This window comes from Gracilinanus agilis, chromosome 3, assembly GCF_016433145.1.
Source record: "Gracilinanus agilis isolate LMUSP501 chromosome 3, AgileGrace, whole genome shotgun sequence".
Taxonomy (NCBI): Eukaryota; Metazoa; Chordata; class Mammalia; order Didelphimorphia; family Didelphidae; genus Gracilinanus; species Gracilinanus agilis.
The window spans coordinates 144,419,682-144,439,014 of record NC_058132.1 but is presented as its reverse complement, the minus strand read 5'-3'; the positions used below and the strand labels follow the sequence as shown (position 1 = coordinate 144,439,014).

General features: G+C 36.8%; 1 protein-coding gene across 1 annotated transcript in view; it reads left to right on the top strand.

Annotated features, from left to right (window-relative positions):
* Positions 1–18,485, top strand: part of TNFRSF19 (TNF receptor superfamily member 19) — a 67,511-nt gene extending 49,026 nt beyond the window's left edge. The window contains exons 6-9 of the mRNA XM_044668970.1: positions 14,819–14,983; positions 15,512–15,637; positions 17,094–17,196; positions 18,065–18,485. Coding sequence (XP_044524905.1) covers positions 14,819–14,983; positions 15,512–15,637; positions 17,094–17,196; positions 18,065–18,485 — 815 coding nt within the window. The remainder of the gene's footprint in view (positions 1–14,818; positions 14,984–15,511; positions 15,638–17,093; positions 17,197–18,064) is intronic.
* Positions 18,486–19,333: the final 848 nt, after the last annotated feature.

Here is a 19,333-nt window from a genome sequence, read left to right as displayed (position 1 = left end):
AGACAGTCCCAGAAAGTGGACTAAAGATTGTCAAAGTGAAGATGTGACAATTTCTCTCCCTTTCCCATTGAATATATCGACTCTACATTTTCTCTCTAAAGAAATAGCTAATTATTGTTTGTGTTACATAGCTCAAACCATGGAAGGTGGCAAAAATACCTAATAACTGAAATGGATATGATTCCAGAAAACTGATTCAGTTCAAGCATTTCTTAAAAGCCTGTTCTTTAAAGCCCTCTGTAGCCACTGCAGGAGATACAAAGTCCAAATTAAATGCCAACACAGAGCTTCCTGCCTAATAGGAGTAAGATAATCTATCAAAGTAATTTTGAGTTTTCCCCAGAAACTTTTTTCTTTTAGCAGTGGCTTATAGTCCATGAAGCAAAATTCCTTGGCCTCGGTGCTACTAACAATATGTTATCTAGAATCTGATGATGCAATAGAAAGAATCTTGGGGATGGAATTAGAAGACCTGGGTTTGAACCTGGACTTTACTACCCACTGTTTATATAATCCAACGGATAGACTCACCACCAAAATGTTAGCAATTCAACCAGTTATTTTGGTCAGAACAGCTCAGGAAGGCTACTACTCAGGCATGAATGAATTAGGATCTGCATTGCTGGAAGAAATACCTGCCTTATTGAAGTCATGGGTCTTTTAAAGTGACAAGCAACTCTTTTATCTTGGAACCAATACACAGTATTGATACTAAGATGGAAGGAAAGGGTTTAAAAAGAAATTTTGAGAAAGTAATTATTAAAGAAGTAGCAATGAGAATGAAAGGAGCAGAACCGGGAGAACATTGTACACAGAGATGGATACACTGTGGTAAAATTGAATGTAATGGACTTTTCTACTAGCAACAGTGCAATGATCCAGGACAATTCTATGGGAATTTTGAGAAAGAATGCTGTTCACATTCAGAGGAAGAACTGTGGGAGTAGAAACACAGAAGAAAAACAACTGCCTGATCACATGGGTGGATGGGGGATATAATTAGGGATATTGACTCAAAATGAACACCCTAATGCAAATATCAATAATATAGAAATTGGTCTTGATCAATGACAAATGTAAAACCCAGTGGAATTGTATGTGGGCTATGGGAGGTGGTAGGAAGAGGGGAGGGATAGAACATGAATCCTATAACCATGGAGAAATGTAACAAATTAATTAATTAAATTAAAAAATTTGAAAGTAGCAATAATTCACACGTTTATAGTGTTTTACAAAGGACTCCCCTTCCAACAACCCCATAAGGTAGACTACCTCCATTCTACAGTTGAGTAAGCTGAGACTCATGCTTACTAGCAAGCATCCAACCCTTTACTCAAACACAGGTTCCCAAACTCCAAGCCCATGTGCCATTGTACTTTAGGAAGACAGGGACTGTGTTGGTCAAATCCTTTGAATCTTTATATGTGAGATACTCTATCAATAAAAACTAGTAACATAATAATAGACTATATCTGTCTAGAAGAAGTAGAATTTAGAATAATAGACTACATGTGTCTAGAAGAAGTAGAAGCTTGTCTGGAGAGAAACTTCATGTTTTCACTTGTTCATTTCTATTTTGATATCAAATCACATAGAGATGGATTAGAAGGACATCAGAATGAATGACCAGATTTAAATGCCAAATCTTCAGTGCTCATTCATTGAAAAGCCTTTGGTTTCCCAAGCTGCCCTGTGATCACAGTATAGTTAGATGCCCACAGCTAAGATAATTTTAGCTGGCTGAAGGAATATCCCAGACAAATCTCTATTTTTTGAAGTCAACCAAATTAGCTGCATAAACTTGCTAGAATAGTGGGATAAGTCTCATTTTATCACACAATCAGATGGGTGAATTGTATAATTAGAATTTGAACCCCAGGACTCTCTCTCCCAGCATCCCATTTTCATTCTCACATCATGTCCTTATGTTTTGGAGATAAAGTTTTTGTATGACCCCACCTTCTCTATCTTTTCCCTTGATGGCCTCTGGGAAAGTGGGTTTTACTCAGGCTTTTACTTTTGCCCTTTTATTTCTTCTACCTTATGTGATTATTAATAAATCTTATAAAATATAATTCTTAGAGTCATTGGATATTTATTTTAATCTTACAGAATGTAATTATATAAAAATATTTTTAAAGAATGTTTATTGGGCCAACGTAGGCATGCTTCTATCTCAAACTTTTGAAAGTCAAATCTTGACACCTTTATAAGAAAAATAAGAGAAGGCAGCTGGGTGGCTAAGTGGATTGAGAGCCAGGCCTAGAAACGAGAGGTCTACTGCTCAAATCTGGCCTCAGACACTTTCTAGTTATGTGATCCTGGGCAAGCCACTTGACCCATAGTTGCCTAGCCTTTTATGGCTCCTCTGTCTTAGAACCAATACACAGTATTGATTCCAAGTTGGAAAATAAGGATTTAAAAAGAAAAGAAAAACGAAAGAAGAAAAGAAGAGTGAAAAAAATGATTAACATGCATTAAAATGTTTCAGCTTAGGTCGTAATAAACCATCCCCAAAGCAGATTGAGTCAATCCATTTTTAAAAATCGGTTTTAAAATTCAGTACATATAGGTAAAAATCTTTATGACTTGGTGCCCCTATTTAGCAAGAACTCTCTTGGTTCTGTTAACTTCATGTAAACTCAGCCTTAATTTGGTTTTGATGATAAAGAATTTTTCATGAAGTTATATTCAATATGTTGTATACCATATAGATTTGTCCATTACATATGCTCATGGTATAATAATAGTTTTAGAGAAACAGCAGTTTCTTCTCTCTTTTCAAGAAGCAGAGAGTAATTGAGTAGAGTAGTCATTATCTCTTTTATTATGTAAACAGTATCACTATTACATACATTCTTATCTTTAAACTATTGATTTTCAGGAGTGTTCAGTCTGTACCTATCCTATTATTAGTCAATTACCATTCTTGAATTATTCCTTATCTCCATTACTTTACTACGTGCTATTCATTGGGAAAAAAAAGTGGACTAGTTAAAACTATTGACTTTAGTTAAAGTTTTCTAACAGCAAGAATAACATGTTAGATAGAAATTGGAGACTAATAGCTTGTCAAGAGACATAGCTTCAGAGAGAAACTATATGTTTTTATAATAATATATTTTGTCACAGATTCCTAATTCACTAGGAATTTTAAAAAACAAAGTGTTTTTTTTTAATAAGAAAGCATTTTGAATTACGGATTTTCCAAAATAAATATGTTATCCATGTTTTATTGCGTTGTTAGTTATTTTGTTTAATATGTCCCAATCCAATCCTGAAAGCCTTATGATGGGAATGCTATTCACCTCCAGAAAAAGAACTTTGGAGTTGTCTTTCACTTCATTGTATTTATGGTTTTATTTGGGGGGGGGGTTTGATTATGTATGAATTTGCTCTTACAGCAGTGGCCAATATGGAAGTGTGTTTTGCATGACAGTAAGAATAGAATTTAAATAAATGAATGTCCCAATCATGCATTAATTTGCTTTGGGCCATATATGGTATTGTGATAGGTTTCATGGGGCCATTTGTTTGACACTTGATGTCAAGGAGATTGTAGAATTGAACTGGTTCACAAAGGGTTCGGCCTAGGAAGCGAAGACAGCCTAGCCAGAGCTATATCGACAACTGAGAAAATACTGAGGGATGGAAGGACGGAGGGATTAGAGGTCAAAGAAAGGATGAAAAATAGATTTGATAATAGGAAGGGTAAGAGAGAGATGGAATGATAGAAGATTGCAATCAGACGAATTTTCAAGTTTTTGAACATGGAAGTGAAACACTTGTGGGTGATAATGGCATCACCATTCAAGAAAGAAAAGTTCTGAACTTTGGGACCAAATCTACTCTTAAGAGCCTACCTCCTTCCTATTTGGCAATTAACTTACACCTTACAAACTTACATTATAAGGCCGGCCCTCAGAAAAAGTGCAGAGTTGATAAATAGAAGGATAAAGGCTAATGATAAAGACTTGAGGAAACGTCTTGAGGACCTCATTATTTTTTTCACTTTATAACATTGACAGATAGTCTGAAGTTGCCCACCTAATATCGATGTCTTCACTTAAATCTTTCTGAATCTTATCTTTAGGGGATATCTTCCCCACAAGGACACTGCTTCAGTTTATCCAGTCAATCAGTATCTTAACTCTTAAAAAAGACATAATTAAACCAAAGCAAATTTAATACTTCAAAAAGTTGTGGTTTCTGGGACAACTAAGTGACTCAGTGGGTAGAGAGCCAGATTTAGAGATAGGAGGTCCTGGGTTCAAATGTGGCCTTGGACACTTCCTAGCTGTGTAACCTTGGGCAAGTCATTTAAACCTAATTGCCTAGCCCTTACTGCTCTTCTGTCTTAGAACTGATACTAAGACAGAAGATAATTGTGTTTTTTTAAAAAACAAACTGTGGATTCATCAGTGACCATGATTACAAACCTTTTATAACTTAGATGCTCTCCAAAAGTTTCTTTGGCTAAAAAAAGTCATTGTACTGTGGCCATCTTGGTGCTGAGTCTCTCCTCTGAGCCGGGCAGGACCTCAGACAACAGACCTAAAATCTGTCACCAGGCCCAGACTTGAAGCCTTTGCCCTTTGGTTAAACTTGTCAGAGCTTGCACACTTCCCTGGCACAGTCTTCAAAAAGTCCCGGGTCATCTCCATGCCCTGATGAAGCATGGGGGAAAGATTTTAAGAGAGGGAATGAATGATGAGCAATTTCAAATTCAAGTGGAAATCAAAGACATGGAAGCATATTCCCTGGGGAGTTTCTGCTCATAATGAAAGTAACTGTCTGGATCTTCACTATTAGTGTTAAAATACTGAAAATTGAAGAGTACCCCAGGGCTCTGAGTTGATTCACTTAAATTTAAACCATCAAAGTGCTAGTAATTATAACTATGTCAAAGTAGTGTACTTGAAAAGAAGAAATCAAGCTCTGAAGTCCTGTATTTATAAACAAGTGTTGCAAGATTTTTAAACAAATGAAAAAATACTTGCAGAGTTGAACTTTAAAAAAGTTCTAAGAAAAAAAAAATCCTCCTAAAACACTATAGGGCATTAACTTGGAAACTAAATGTTTCAAAGTCAGCACTTGGAGCATATTTGGAAACTGTGGCCTTACATGATGAACTTTTGGATCTCGGCCATACATGCAACCGACTGTCTATTACAGATGTTAGGAGACAATATCCTCAGTGTTTACCACAGCGAAGGATAGCTTTTTACCTCCTGTCAGCAAACATCAGGATAAAAAGGGAAATCTTTTATTTGGGTTGTTAAAAAAAAAATAGGGTCAAGTTGAAAAGTCCTTTGTCCAGTTCAGCACCATCTCCCAAATTAACCCCCATCCCCACTTTACTGATGTGGAAGCTAAGAGAGAAAAATTAAGTTACACAAGACTATACTCAAGATTATATAGTAAATAACTGAGTTAAGATTCGATTCCTGATTCAGAGTTCTTTGCACTGACTACACTTTTTTCTTAAAAAAAAAAAAAAGCCCTCTGCTAATACTATTAATATCTTTCTAAATTCTTTAGTCATTTGAAAAACTGTATTTTCCTATTTTAAGTCATCTTATTAAAATGATGAGTGCTGCCAGGCAGTTTTCCAGAGCCTAATACTAAGCTTCATCTCTCTTATCAGAGTTTGTGGTTTCACACTGCCAAATATTGTTTCGGGGTCACTATTATTTGTCATAAATTGTTTAGTTCTAAACTGGATTGCAGATCTGTTTCTTAATCACAATAGCAAACAATTAGTGCATTCTTCCCTCTGTGTTAAAGTTGAATGTTAGTACCTAATGCCCACACAAATACATCAATGACTTTTTTCTCCTATATTAAAAAATCAGAAAACTCCTTTCCAGTTATCAATCTGTTGGTGTTAATAATAAGATATCTATCATTCAAGTATGGAGAAATAACTATGAAGTGGTTACAGGTCAGTAGACCAGCCCCCACAAATCATTTTTGGCAAAGAGTTTCCAATTTTTTTGACTATAAAACACAAATTTTAGACGAAAATCTTAAGGAGATGAAGTAAATGAGGAAGGCATTTATTTTATATTTATCTGGTGTCAGCGTGCTTTGTACAAATTGACTGAAAAAAATCTAACTCTTTTGTTTATTGGCAGCTCTTTAGTGTTACATCTGGAATTCATATGTTTAATGTTACCATAGATATTTTTGTTAACCAGTGAGGATTAACAAAAGGCTTTCTTCCACTCTAAAACTGTATCTTTCGTTTATTTGATATCGTAAAGTGTTGTTCATTAATATTTTTCACTTGAAAATGTCAGTAGAAGTAGGCTTATTCAGTTTCTAGTTTTCTTAAGCTTTTACTAGACATGATTTTATGTTGGAAGAACATTAAAAATCGAGGAATTAATGGCAATTTACATGAAAATTAGATGGAGAAGATACAGAGCTCTGGAAGAAATAAATTCAAAGATTTGTAAATTTTGTTTACACTTCTTTTCTCAAAGCTAATCATTGGTTAGGATGACAGTGGTATCCTTTCATGGCCAAGAAAACATTCATTGAGGGGCAGCAAGATAGTAAAGTGGATAGAGCACTGGGCTTGAAGTGGAAAGGACCTGGGTTCAAATGTGACTTCATAAGCTTCTTAGCTATATGATGCTGGGTAAGTTACTTAACCCTGTTTGCCTAACCCTGGCTGCTCTTCTGTGTTAGAATTGATATTTAGACAGAAGGTAAGGGTTAAAAAACTTTTTTGAGTACCTTTCGTATATATATACACACACACACACAAGGAACTGTGCTAGATGTTTGGGGTGGGGTGAATTTAGACAGATACAAAAGGTGGTCACTTCCTTTAAAGAATTTATGGGGAAAATAAGGCATTTCTACCATGTACCAGGTACAAAGCTGGGTTCTGGGGAGACAGACAGAAATAGAATTTTTCCTTCTCTTAAAGAGTTTACATTTGGGGGGCTTATTGGGCAGAGAAATAACTGTACATAATATGTAAATACAGAGCATTTGGGTGGGGATGAAGGAGAATCAGGAAGGGTCCCACTCAAGTGATGCCTGAGTTGAATTTTGCAAATAACTAGAGACCCAAAGAGTCAGAGATGAGGAGGGAGTGCAATGCAGATATGGAGCTCAGCCTAGAGCACTTACCAGGGCTCTAAGTAAAGAACAAAACGTCATAAGCTTAGAGTTGAGAAAATATATCTGCCAGCGTGTCAGTTTACAATTCTGTAAAAAACGGACGTAAACTAGTAAACATCGAAGGTCCCTTTAACTCTTATCTGTGATCCTTCAGTGCAACAATTACTTACTTCTACTTTTGGCAATCAGGCCAGCCTTTAAACTAACACATTTTTATGGTGTTTCAAGGTTTATTGAGGATGTAGCATTTTGGTCCTAAAGAATGGGTAAGATTTCAACAGGTGGAGACCTTCACTCATAATGACATTCCCATCATACAAAGCCAAGTATATTGCAAACACACTCCTTGTTTGCCTCAAGCCACCTTTTTCCAATTCTATTTTGATTGTCTATGTAGCTCAAGGATGAAAGGGAGTGAGAGTAAACATATGGTTGGCATGCCTGGACTTTTTTTTCATAAACAGTAGAGAAGTTGGCTGAAGAAGGGGGCATATCTGTTTTTTAAATTTGTGTCTTTTTAATTCCATATACCAAGGGCAAAAGAGTCAAACGGAGAAAAGAACTGCATGTATTTTGCTTGTAATTCCACTTTATTTCTGTGCACTCATTATATCTGCTCAAAGAATTAGAGTGAACTTATGAGGGCACAAACTCTATCTTCCGTTCTTTAAAAATATCTCACCACAGTATCTGAATTGGGTTTTTGTTTTATAATATTACTCTCTTACAAAAATGAATAATATGGGGGGGCAGCTGGGTAGCTCAGTGGATTGAGAGCCAGGCCTAGAGATGGGAGGTCCTAGGTTCAAATCTGGCCTCAGATACTTCCTAGCTATGTGACCCTGGGCAAGTCACTTGACCCCCATTGCCTACCCTTACCACTCTTCTGCCTTGGAGCCAATACACAGTATTGACTCCAAGACAGAAGGTAAGAGTTTTTAAAAAAGTGAATAATATGGAAATAGGTTTTGAGAGATAATACATGTATAGCCCAATGAAATTGCTTGCCAGCTCTGGGAGGGGGGAGGGAAGAGGAGAGGGAAAGAACATGAATCATATAACTTTGGAAAACTTATGTATAAATTTATTACTAGAACAAAATAAAGACAAATTTTTTAAATCTCCCTATATCTCCTGCTATAATGCTCAGCACACACCCAGGACCTTCAATTATTGCTTAATCAAGAGATTACTATCATTTGTGGTAAAGGTAAAACCTTCCAAAGGATATACAAGTTCACACGCCTCATTTCTTCAAAGCACCATCAGAACTCTAGGGGCTGGAGGTGGGATGGTTGAGGAATCACTAGAGGCATCCAAGATACCTAGTAAAATATTAACAGACAACTTAGTAGATTTGTATGTGTGGTATCACTAAGGGAGAAAGAGGAAAGAATTGGAAATCTGTTTCATTTTAGAAACTTGCAAAGAAAATAGTGCTTGATTTTTGCTGTTTTACGAGGCAGATTCAAATCCATTTCCTAAAGGATTTTTATTAAAACCAAATGGAACCTAACTAATACCAACTCAGATAACCAGATAATTAGAATTCTTCACACACACACACACACACACACACACACACACACACACACTCTTCAACATCATCATTGCCACCATCATTATCATAACAGATAACATTTAGATGGAACTTACGATGTGCCAGGCATTATGCTAAGTATTTTACAATTATTATCTCATTTGAGCTTCACAACAACCCTGGAGAGTAGGCATTATCATCATCCCCATTTACAGAGGAGCAAATTGAGGCAGATGGGGTGAAGTGATTTGCCCACAGTCACACAGCTAGTAAGTGCCAGATTTTGAACTTGGGTTTTCCTGACTCCTGATCCTCTAGTCTATATTATTCCTGCACGTGAGGAACAATCCATGCCTAGAAACTAAGTTGGTTCTTAGGAAATAGTTTTCTGGGATGTTTTGAAGTCTGCATACTTTCCGGCCAGTGTCTTAACAATACCCTCCATGTGGAAAGAATTTTACAGTTAGAATTGATGTGCAGAATAACAAACCTGCTACATTGTCACATATGGTCTCTGGGGCCATTGGTGTTGCTTAACTCATTTTCTTTGCGACGAGGGAGGCCATGTGAGTGAGCGAGTAGGGATATATCCAAATATGAGTCTGAAATAAAAACAAAAAGCATAAATATAACTTATTATCTTTAAATGAGCCCAAGATACCACAAATAATTATGAAAGAAGCATCACATTGTATTTACTAACTTCTACTTTGGAAAGAAAATAGACTAATAAGTATTCAAGTACGAAATTTCCAACGGAGGTTGAAATAAATAAAAAGGGCTTTCTGGTCACCCTTGAATTAATACTCCTTACTAGCCAGGACTCTGGGCCAATTACAACCTTTCTAGGTCTCAGTTCTTTCATCTATTGTTGTGTAGCCATTCAGTCGTGTCCAATTTTTCATGTGTGAGGTTTTCTTGGCAAAGATACTGAAGTGATTTGCCATTTCCTTCTTCAGTGGATTAAAGCAAACAGAGGTTAAGTGAATTGCCCAGCGTCACATAGCTAGTGTCTACAGGTGGATTTCAACTCAGGTCTTTCTCACCCTAGATCCAGGGCCCTACACAATGAGATACCTAGCTACCTCCAAGGCAAATAGGACTTACTCAGGGTCAATAGCTAGTAAGGGTCTGAGGCTGCATTTGAACTCAAGTTTTCCTAACACTACACCCAGCTCTCTATTTACTGAGACATCTAGCTGCCTCTTTTTTCATTTGTAGCATGAAGGAATTAGAGATCCAAGATCTCTTCTGGACCTAACATTCCACAATTAGTAATATTCATTCTGAAAATTCAAATATTCCCATTCCCCATTGTGTTCCAGTTAATTTCAGTCTTACTGAATTCCTTAGAGGAGATCACTGATCTTAACACGATAGTTAATGTGGCTATGACTGTAGAATGTAAGCTCCTTGAGACCAGAGACTGTCTTATTTTTGTATTTGTATCTCCAGGGCCTAACCAAGTACCTGGTATATTTCAGACACTTAATAAATGTTCAATAATTGATAGCTAGAACATAATTGCTGATTTTCAGATTGGCAACCAAAAATATCAAAAATACCTATTTAAATTTTTAAAATTTCTTGAGTAAGAAGGCTAGTTAATGTAGTAAAGTAATTCTTAATTTGGAGTAGAATTTCCTTTCACACAGCAGAAATGAGAGGACAGTGGACCCTACTGCCAACATTTGTACCATTCTTGACATTTCCCTGTTCATTTTCAACCTCATAATATAATTTTATTTCATTGGATGCAAATTTTGGTTATTGTTTCTTTTTACATGTTTGTGCAGCTGCCACAGTGTCCATGTCTTTTTATTCATTTGTCCACATTGGCATAAGCCATTATGAATTTCCATCTCTGAGAAGTCAGGGACAATGACTGCTTAATTTGCACCTTTCAAAGATGGCAATTTATTTTTATTTTTAAAAGACATTCTATTTTGCCAAATACATGTAATAATAATTTTTCATATACATTTTCCAAAATTAAAAGATCCAAACTGTATCCCTCCTTCCCTTCCCTCTCCCTTCCCACAAATAACAAGCAATTTGATCTGGGTTATACATGTATTATCATGAAAAACATATTTCCATACTGGTCATTGTTGTTAGAGAATACTCATGTAAAACTAAAACTCTCAAATAAAAACACAAATAAACTGAAGTGAAGAATATTATACTTTGATCTGCATACTGACACCAATACTTCTTTCTCTGGAAGTGGATAGCATTCAAGATAAGCATTTGATGAAGATTTTTAATGATATCTCCAAAGGGTTTTAAGTGATTAAAATATGCTTGTAAACACCAGACATACTTGGAAGTAAATGTTATTTAAAATCCATGTTCGCAGTGTTATTAGATACCCAAGCCAGATTTGTCCAGATTATTCTAGGAATCATTGTCAATCAGGTTCCATCTACCACACTAAGACATCAGATCAAGGGAAATGAACATGCAAGTTCTAAGATGGTAAGTTCCTCAGGCTCTTAGGAGAACCTCAATGGCTTCCCTGTGCTTAATTTTAATCTCTGTTTAGGTAACTCACAGATTTGTATATCCAGCCTCAATATTTCCCTTGAGCTCCAATCTCACATTATCAATTACCTGGGCGTCTCAAACTCAGCATACCCAAAAAAGAACTTATCTGCCCTAACATTGTATGCCCCAAACCCTTCCCTCTTCCAAATTCCCTACTTCACTCAAAGACATCACCATCCTTCTAGTCTCATAGGCATTTTCTTTGACACCCCCCTACCCTTATTCTCTTTCTCAAGCTACATATCTAATTGGTCACTAGATCTTGTTAACTTCTACAATATCTCTCTATTAATACCTTCTCTCTGCTCAGCTACTATATTAGTTTAACTCTAATCACCTCTCACCTAGACTATTGCAACAGCCTCCTAACTGGTCTCCCTAACCCAAATTACTCTCTATCCCAGTCCATCCTACCCACTGTTGCTGAAGCATTTTTCCTTAAGCACAAATCTGGCCATGGGACTCCCCTATTCAGTCAACACAAGTTGCTCCCTAAGCCTTTTAGGGTAAAATGTAAACTCCTCTTTTTTCTTGAAAGCCCTTCACAATCTGTTCCCAACCTATCTTTTCAGCTTTATTTTATATGATCTTTTCCCTATACTTTACCATCCAGCCAACTGACCTGCATCTTTCTTCATCTTCTTTTACATGGCACTCCAATTCCCATTTCCAAGACTTTGCATTAGCCATCTCCTCTGCCTGCAATGAATTTGCTCCTCACTTCTGATTCGTAGAATCCTTTTGCTTCTTCAAGATGTAACTCAAACACAAACTTCTTCAAGAAGCCTTTCTCAAGCTCTATTGCTAGTATTCTTCCTCCCAAATATTTTTTGTATTCATTTCCTTTATAGTTATTCTGTATATACTTATATATGAGAGGCAATATAATATGGTACATAGAGAAATGGTCCTAGAGTCAGAAAGACTTGAGGTCAGATCTTGCCTCTGACATATGCTGGGTAGATATGGGCAGGTAGACCTCAACTTCTCTGGGTTCTAGGAATCTAAGATTATAAGTTGCAGGGAAGATTCTTACTTCTCTAGGTAGAGAAATTTTTTTACAGGGAAGCTATAGAATGAAATGACAGATTTAGTCCTTATACATATCTAAATTTACTTATGTACTTATTTTTTCCATGAAATATAAGGCACTTGTGAGTAGGAGTTTTTTCTTTCTTTCTATTTGTAGCCCCAGCTTCTAGTACAGTGCCTGGCACATAATAGGAGTTTAATAAGTGCTTGTTGATTCATTGATTCTGTCAAGAGGACTGGGCCCTACTTTGGGTAAATCATGGAACTCCTTGGATTCTGCTCAATAAAGAAAATGGATAGATTCAATCTTTAAGGTTATTTCTAGCTGTGACACTTTTAAGATTCTCTACAGAACAGGAGTGAGGAGAACCCGTGTGTTTGCCCAACTTTAAAAACAGATTTAATTTCTTGCTTTAGACACATTTCACAGATGAAGAAATCCAGTTTATTTCCATCCCTAATTAATATTGGTGGAAAATGAGGAAATTGAACTAGATGAACTGTTATAGCATTGAAATAAGTGATCTCTTCTGGACCTGAATTTTTAAAAATCTGTCATTTGACCATTCTAGATGAATGGAAGAATATCTAAATTAAGGTACTGAAGGTGATAGCAAATTCCATTTTATAGAATTCTTAGGAATTCTTTGTTAAACACTTCTGTAGCACATTGACTGCAAAAACTAGCTAGAGGTGACTAGTGCTGTGAGGAAGATTAGGTACTTAATTAAGAATTAAGGTTCATCTAGCAGGCTGGTGGATACAGTGAATAAAGTACTGAGGCTACAGTCAGGAAGACCTGAATTCAAATTCAATTTCAGATAGGCTTTCTAGCTATGTGATCTTCAGCTAGTCATCTAACCTCTGTTAGTAGGTAACGGCTATCTACCAGGATTGTTGTGAGGACTGAATGAGATAATATTTCTTAGCACAGTGATTGGCATATAGGAGTTCTTCAATAAATACAGATAGGTGGTCCAGTGAAAGAGTCAAGATTTCTCTTCCTGAGTTCAATTCTGGCCTCAGACTCTTACTGTGTGACCCTAGGCAAGTCACTTAATGGTGTTTATCTCAGTTTCCTTATCTGTAAAATTAGCTGGAAAAGGAAATGGCAAACTATTCCTGTATCTTTGCCAAGAAAACCCGAAATGAGGTCACAAAGAGTTGAACACAATTTAAAATGACTGAACAACAACAACCTCCCGGGACTATTGTGAGGATCAAATGAGATATTTGTAAAGCACTTTAGCACAGTGACTGGTGCATAGTTGATGCTTGATAAATATTTTTTCCTTTCTTTAAATATCCCAAAATCAACAAGTGATATCAAATTAATGTTCAAGATAGTTTTGGTGTCATATGCATTGTTGGTTAAAGGAATAATCTACTCTGGTACTGAGGCAGAAAAGTGACTTCTCCAGAGATAAATATAACACAAAGTCAAATGTGGGACAAGCAAAGGAAAAATACAGACATTCCTTATTGTACTAGACACAGTTTCTTTTACTTGGTAATGTTGCTTACTTAGTTTTATTATAGTGACTACTCTATGCTATGAAAGTCTTTTCTCTAAAATTCAGCAAGTGGAGGCATTCTTGTAACTTGCCACATGTAGCAGAGAGGATATCTGAATCTTTCAGGTGCCATATGTGATCAAGAACGATCCAAGGATTTTAGTTTTTCTTGAGGTTTTGGAATGTGTTTCTCTCAGCACAACCTGGTTTTCTTTCCCCACCTTATTGTATATAATATGCACTAGGAAATAAATAGTCTTCCTTTTTTATTTATTCATTGCTTACAGTGATTAATCTCAGAATCACATACTCTCAGAGTAAGAAGGTATTTTAGAGAAAGTCCCCTTCTACATGGCAGCCCTTCATATAATTAAGATGGTTACTAAAAAGAACTTAGTGTTTTCTTATGCAACATATTCAGTTTCAGTTGAGGAAAGTGAGGGCTCAAGATGTCAAATGACAAGGTCACACAGCTAGTAAATGGCTAAAGTGGGGTAAGAATTGAGGTCTTTTGACTCCCAACAACACATTAATATGTCCTTCCCTGAGTCTTCTCCAGGCTAAGCATCATTCAGCCTTCAACCATGGTTCCTCCAACAAATCCTCAACCAGCATTATCTTGAGGCCAGTCACCATATTGTTCTCTTTCCACCTGATTATGCACCAACTCATCAATGCCCTTCTTTAAAAGTGGTGCCCTTAACTGAACCCTGTATTCCAAAATTCACCACATAGTCAATAGCTTTGTTCTGCTTATTCTAATATTAATCTTGACTGCTGTATAGTTGGAAAATCTTGAACCCCTGGAAGTGCATTGCCCAAAATTCCTTTCCGTATTACCCACAATTCCTTTTGCCTTTTGTATACGTGCATCGTCACGCGGTCTGTATATAGTTTGGGTTCGCTCTGCCACAAGCTCTCTCTTCCACGTGAATTGAGTGGTGAACTAGCTCTCTAGTTAAATATTAATAAATCTTTATAAATATTATACTTTGGAGATACTGAATATTAATTTTAAAAGCCACACTGCCTTGCCTATCTGTTTCAGGTACAACGAAAGTAAACCTTGTGAAGATACCATCTACTGCCTCCAGTCCCCGAGACACGGCTCTGGCTGCTGTGATCTGTAGCGCACTGGCCACTGTTCTGTTGGCCCTCCTCATCCTTTGTGTGATCTACTGTAAGAGGCAATTTATGGAGAAGAAGCCCCGCTGTAAGTCTCTGTTTATGTTTCTAAGTAAGAAACTGGAGAAGTGAATTGTTATCAAAGCCATTAAAAGGTTTGACAAAGGAACTTGCCTAAAATGAGAACCAGTGAACTGTTAAAGTAATTGGAGATGAATGAAAATCAACCCCATAGTCTTTCTGTGTCAGGGAGGCCCAAAGACAGAGAGAAGGAGGAGGTACAGAAGGAAATGAATGGCATTTTTATAGAGATGCTGACAAGTATGAGACATCTTAATGCCACTAGATAAAGATGAACATTGAAATTCTTTGTAACCCGAGTATCTTACCGCTTCTAGATTTCTTGACAAATGGTTTCCATGTTTAATGATCTCATTTTAAGATTAAGCCCACTAGTAACTGAAAATGCTAGATCTCTCATCTTAAAAAATTAGAAAAAGTTAGTCTGGAATTTTTCACATTCTGATGTTAGTTTATGCTTCATAAAGGAAAGTGCAGAAACAAAAGAGCTAACTTGAACTTGCTGCATTTTCCTTCTTCCCTCCTTACCAAACAGGGTCTATGAGATCACAGGATATCCAGTACAGTGGGTCAGAGCTGTCGTGTTTTGACAGACCTCGGCTTAATGAATATCCTCACAGAACTTGTTGTCAGTGCCATCAAGATTCAGCTCAGACTTGTGGTAAGTACTACCTTATTACAACCATATTAGAGGATCAGAGTAGCCCAGAAGCTATGGAAACAGAAAGGACAGAGCACACTTACCCAGAATTGAGATGTTCTACTTGAATTCCCAGTTAAAAATGATATCGTCATATTATCCTTCCTTTCTCCTTAATGATTTGGTTCTGATTCTAAGCAGTAAAAGAAAATTGCCACCTCATTAAAACCCTAGAATGTTTGAGCAAGTTCATCGTCGTTGCTTGGGGTCAATCGAGCTTTCATTTAAACAACCTGTCAACCTGCTTGTTTAGACAAGTGTTTATTTCCTGCTTTCCCTATAAAGCCATTCTGAGAGTTCAGCCTTGACAGTTAAATTGATGTGTGAGATCTGTTGGCCTTGAACTCAGGAATTGTGTGCATGAGCCTCCATCCCAAAAAACCTTAAAGAAACCAAATGATTTTTAGAAATATCCATACAAAAATGTTGTCTCCCAAGAGCAATCTAATTACATATCAATGGCAAATATCAGTCATACCAGTGGAGGCAACCAGAAAGAGCCAGTAGAAAGGAGATAACACTCTAAAATCATATAAGCACAACTAGAAGATAATCTAGTGGCTTATAGTTCAAGAATCTTGAGTTTTTACAAAATATCAAGAGTTTTCCTCCTGTCAGAGGAACAAGTGGGAAGGCTTTTCTAGGCTCCCATCTAGGATTCAGAATGTGACACACAGCACTGAAAGACCTCAATTTCAAGCCCATCAGAGAACACAATTTACAGAATATGTTTATACACATTAAAATTATATGAATAAAGCTGAAATTTTGAGAAAATAACTTTTCCTAAATATTTGAATATCTTGCTGTTAAAAGATTATGCATTTACTCATAAATAGAAATTAAATACCTCTATATTCAGTATAGACTTTGAATTTATTTTCTATTTATGAGTAAATGCACAGCCAGCCTGTGCAAAATCTGGAAAATAAGGAGGCGCATTTTGTGGATGGGGAACAGTGAGAAGCCTGGTTTTCATGCTGCAAAGACTCAAGGATACATATACATGTTGAATTGATGAGGGGCAGGAAAGGGGAAAAGTAACCCTGGGGGGAAAAAATTTAAGAGCAAGATTATTTTCCATACATGACAGTTCTCCTCTAACTTTGTCTTTACATAAGTGTCTCGAGTGCACTCCCTTCTAATCTTTTACCAGATGGAATTCCTTGATTCCTTCCTTGATGTCTCCAATTATTAGCTTCCTCTGTCTTGAAATAGTTTGGTATTTTGCTGTATACCCTTTGTATTCCTTTCTTCTGTCGAATCCCCTTCAAACATCCCAAAGGCAGATACTATATGGACCCCAGCACCCTAAGAAATACATGTTGAGTTGTTGAACTGAACAATGTTATAATGGGGATTATGCGATGAAATTGAATGATTATTTAAAAAAAAAACACATTTGTATTCATCATAGGGCCAGTACACTTGATTCCTTCATTGTGCTGTGATGAGACCTGTAGCATGGATCATGGCACTCATGGCTGTGCTCTCCACTCCAGGACTACCCTTCATGAAAGGTAAGTTTAAGCATTTGTAACATTTCACATCTCTGAGGACAAACGGTGAATCGACTGACTCACCAAAGCCAAAATAGACCTCTCTGTCTCCAAACGCTGAATTTAAAAGGTCAAGTCACATATGAAGCATCTGATTGCTTTTTTGTGAAATACCCTCAAATTAGGCAAGTTTACTTAGAGCTGCTTTACGTTTCATTATTCCTTCTAATTTACCTTCCATTTGTACTGTTTCCATTGTACTTTAAAATTTCTACCAAAGAAATACATAGTTACTATACAAGATTTTGAATTATGTACAAATATTTTTATTGCAGATGGATTTTTGCAGTAATTATCTGATTTTTGGAATTTATAGGTATCCAATAGAATGTCAGCAACACCTTCAGGCCAGGAATTCTTTCATTTTTGTCCTCGTATCCCCAAGTTCTAATGTCGTGCCTGGCACAGAGTAGGCATTTCAAAAATGTTTGTTTGTCCATTGATTGGACAACTGTTCTTTTGTTTTGTTTTGCTTTTTTAAAACCCTTATTTTCTGTCTTAGAATTGATAGTATCAATTCCAAGGCAGAAGAGTGGTAAGGGCTAGGGAATTGGAGTTAAGTGACTTGCCCGGGGCCACAAAGCCAAAAGTGTCTGAGGGCAGTTATGAACCCAGATCTTCAACTAATCTGGTTTTAAAGCAAATGAACTAAGGTATTTTAAATGAGTGAGGCAAATAAATTAGAATAGCAGGCAGCACGACATATAGCTTCTTCTAAGAGTTTGATAATTATTGCTCTCTGTATCCCACTTTAATAGGTCTTCTCCATTCAGTTTTTACTTATGTTCCCTTTTAAATTAATTTTATGTTTGCCTTGTTGCCCTTTCAGGAATGCAAGTTCAGTGGGAGAAATGATTCCAACATTCTTTGGTTCCATTTCCCACTCTACCTGTGGTGATCTTTCAGATGCCTGGCCACTCATGCAGAATCCAATTTGCAATGACACACTCTCTCTTTCTGAATCTTATTTGGAACTGAATGGAGGAGAGAGAAATTCACTCAACCTGGAAACTGAAAACTCAGCCACTTTGGATTCAAACAGCAGCCAGGACCTGGTTGGTACAGTGGCTTCACTTCAATCTCATCCAGAAAACTTGGCAGAAACTACTGAGTGGTCACCACAAAGCATACTTACAGACCCACCACTAATTCAGGAGACTTTAACTTTTAAAAACCGTCTGGAGCAAGAGAGTGAGGATCCCATGAATACGGTCCCCCAATCTTCCCTCCAGGTAAGAAATGATGATTAATATCAGTATTCTTAGCATCTGTGTGTTGTAGGTTGACCTTGAAAGGAAACACCAGTTTGGGGTTAGTATTTGGGAAACCCAGATCTTATAGTATACTTGATGAGAAACATAATGCTGTTTCTTTTTTTAAAAAATAAATAAATAATGGGGGGCAGCTAAGTGGCCCAATGGCTTGAGAGCTAGGTCTGGAGACAGGAGGTCCTGGATTCAAATATGGTGTCAGACATTTCCTATCTGTGTGACCCTAGGCAAATCACCTAATCCCAACTGCCTAGCTCCTACCACTCATCTGCCTTGGAACTACTACTTGGTATTGATTCTAAGCTAGTAAGGCTTTTTCTTTAAAAAAAAAAAAACAACAAAATAAGTAATGGGAATCGGCTTCTAGAAGGTTCTGAGTTTATTAAATTCCTATATACAAAAATTCATATGATATTGCATACCTTTAGTGGTCAACCCTTCATTACTAAAATCTTCTTTGAAACTGGGAAGGCCTATATTGCTCATAAATAGGGTTGGGTTCTGTTTGTACTGAGAGGCTAATGTTATTATCTGGTATTTTGAGGTAGGGTTGGGGCAGAGTACTGAGTACAGAGAACTTTTGGACTAGAGTCCAGAATACTTGAGGTTGAGTCCCAATTCCCTTTGTTAGTAACTCTGTAACCTTGGCTGCGTCATCTTCTCTCTCAGAGCTTTAATTTCCTTGCTTTAAAATGGACGCAACAATTCCATGACATGCTTCATAAGATTGCTGGGATGCTCCAATGAGATATTGTAGATAAAGCACTTTGGGTCCTGCACAAATATCAAAAAGAATATGTCAAACCAGATGATCTCCTAATATCTCT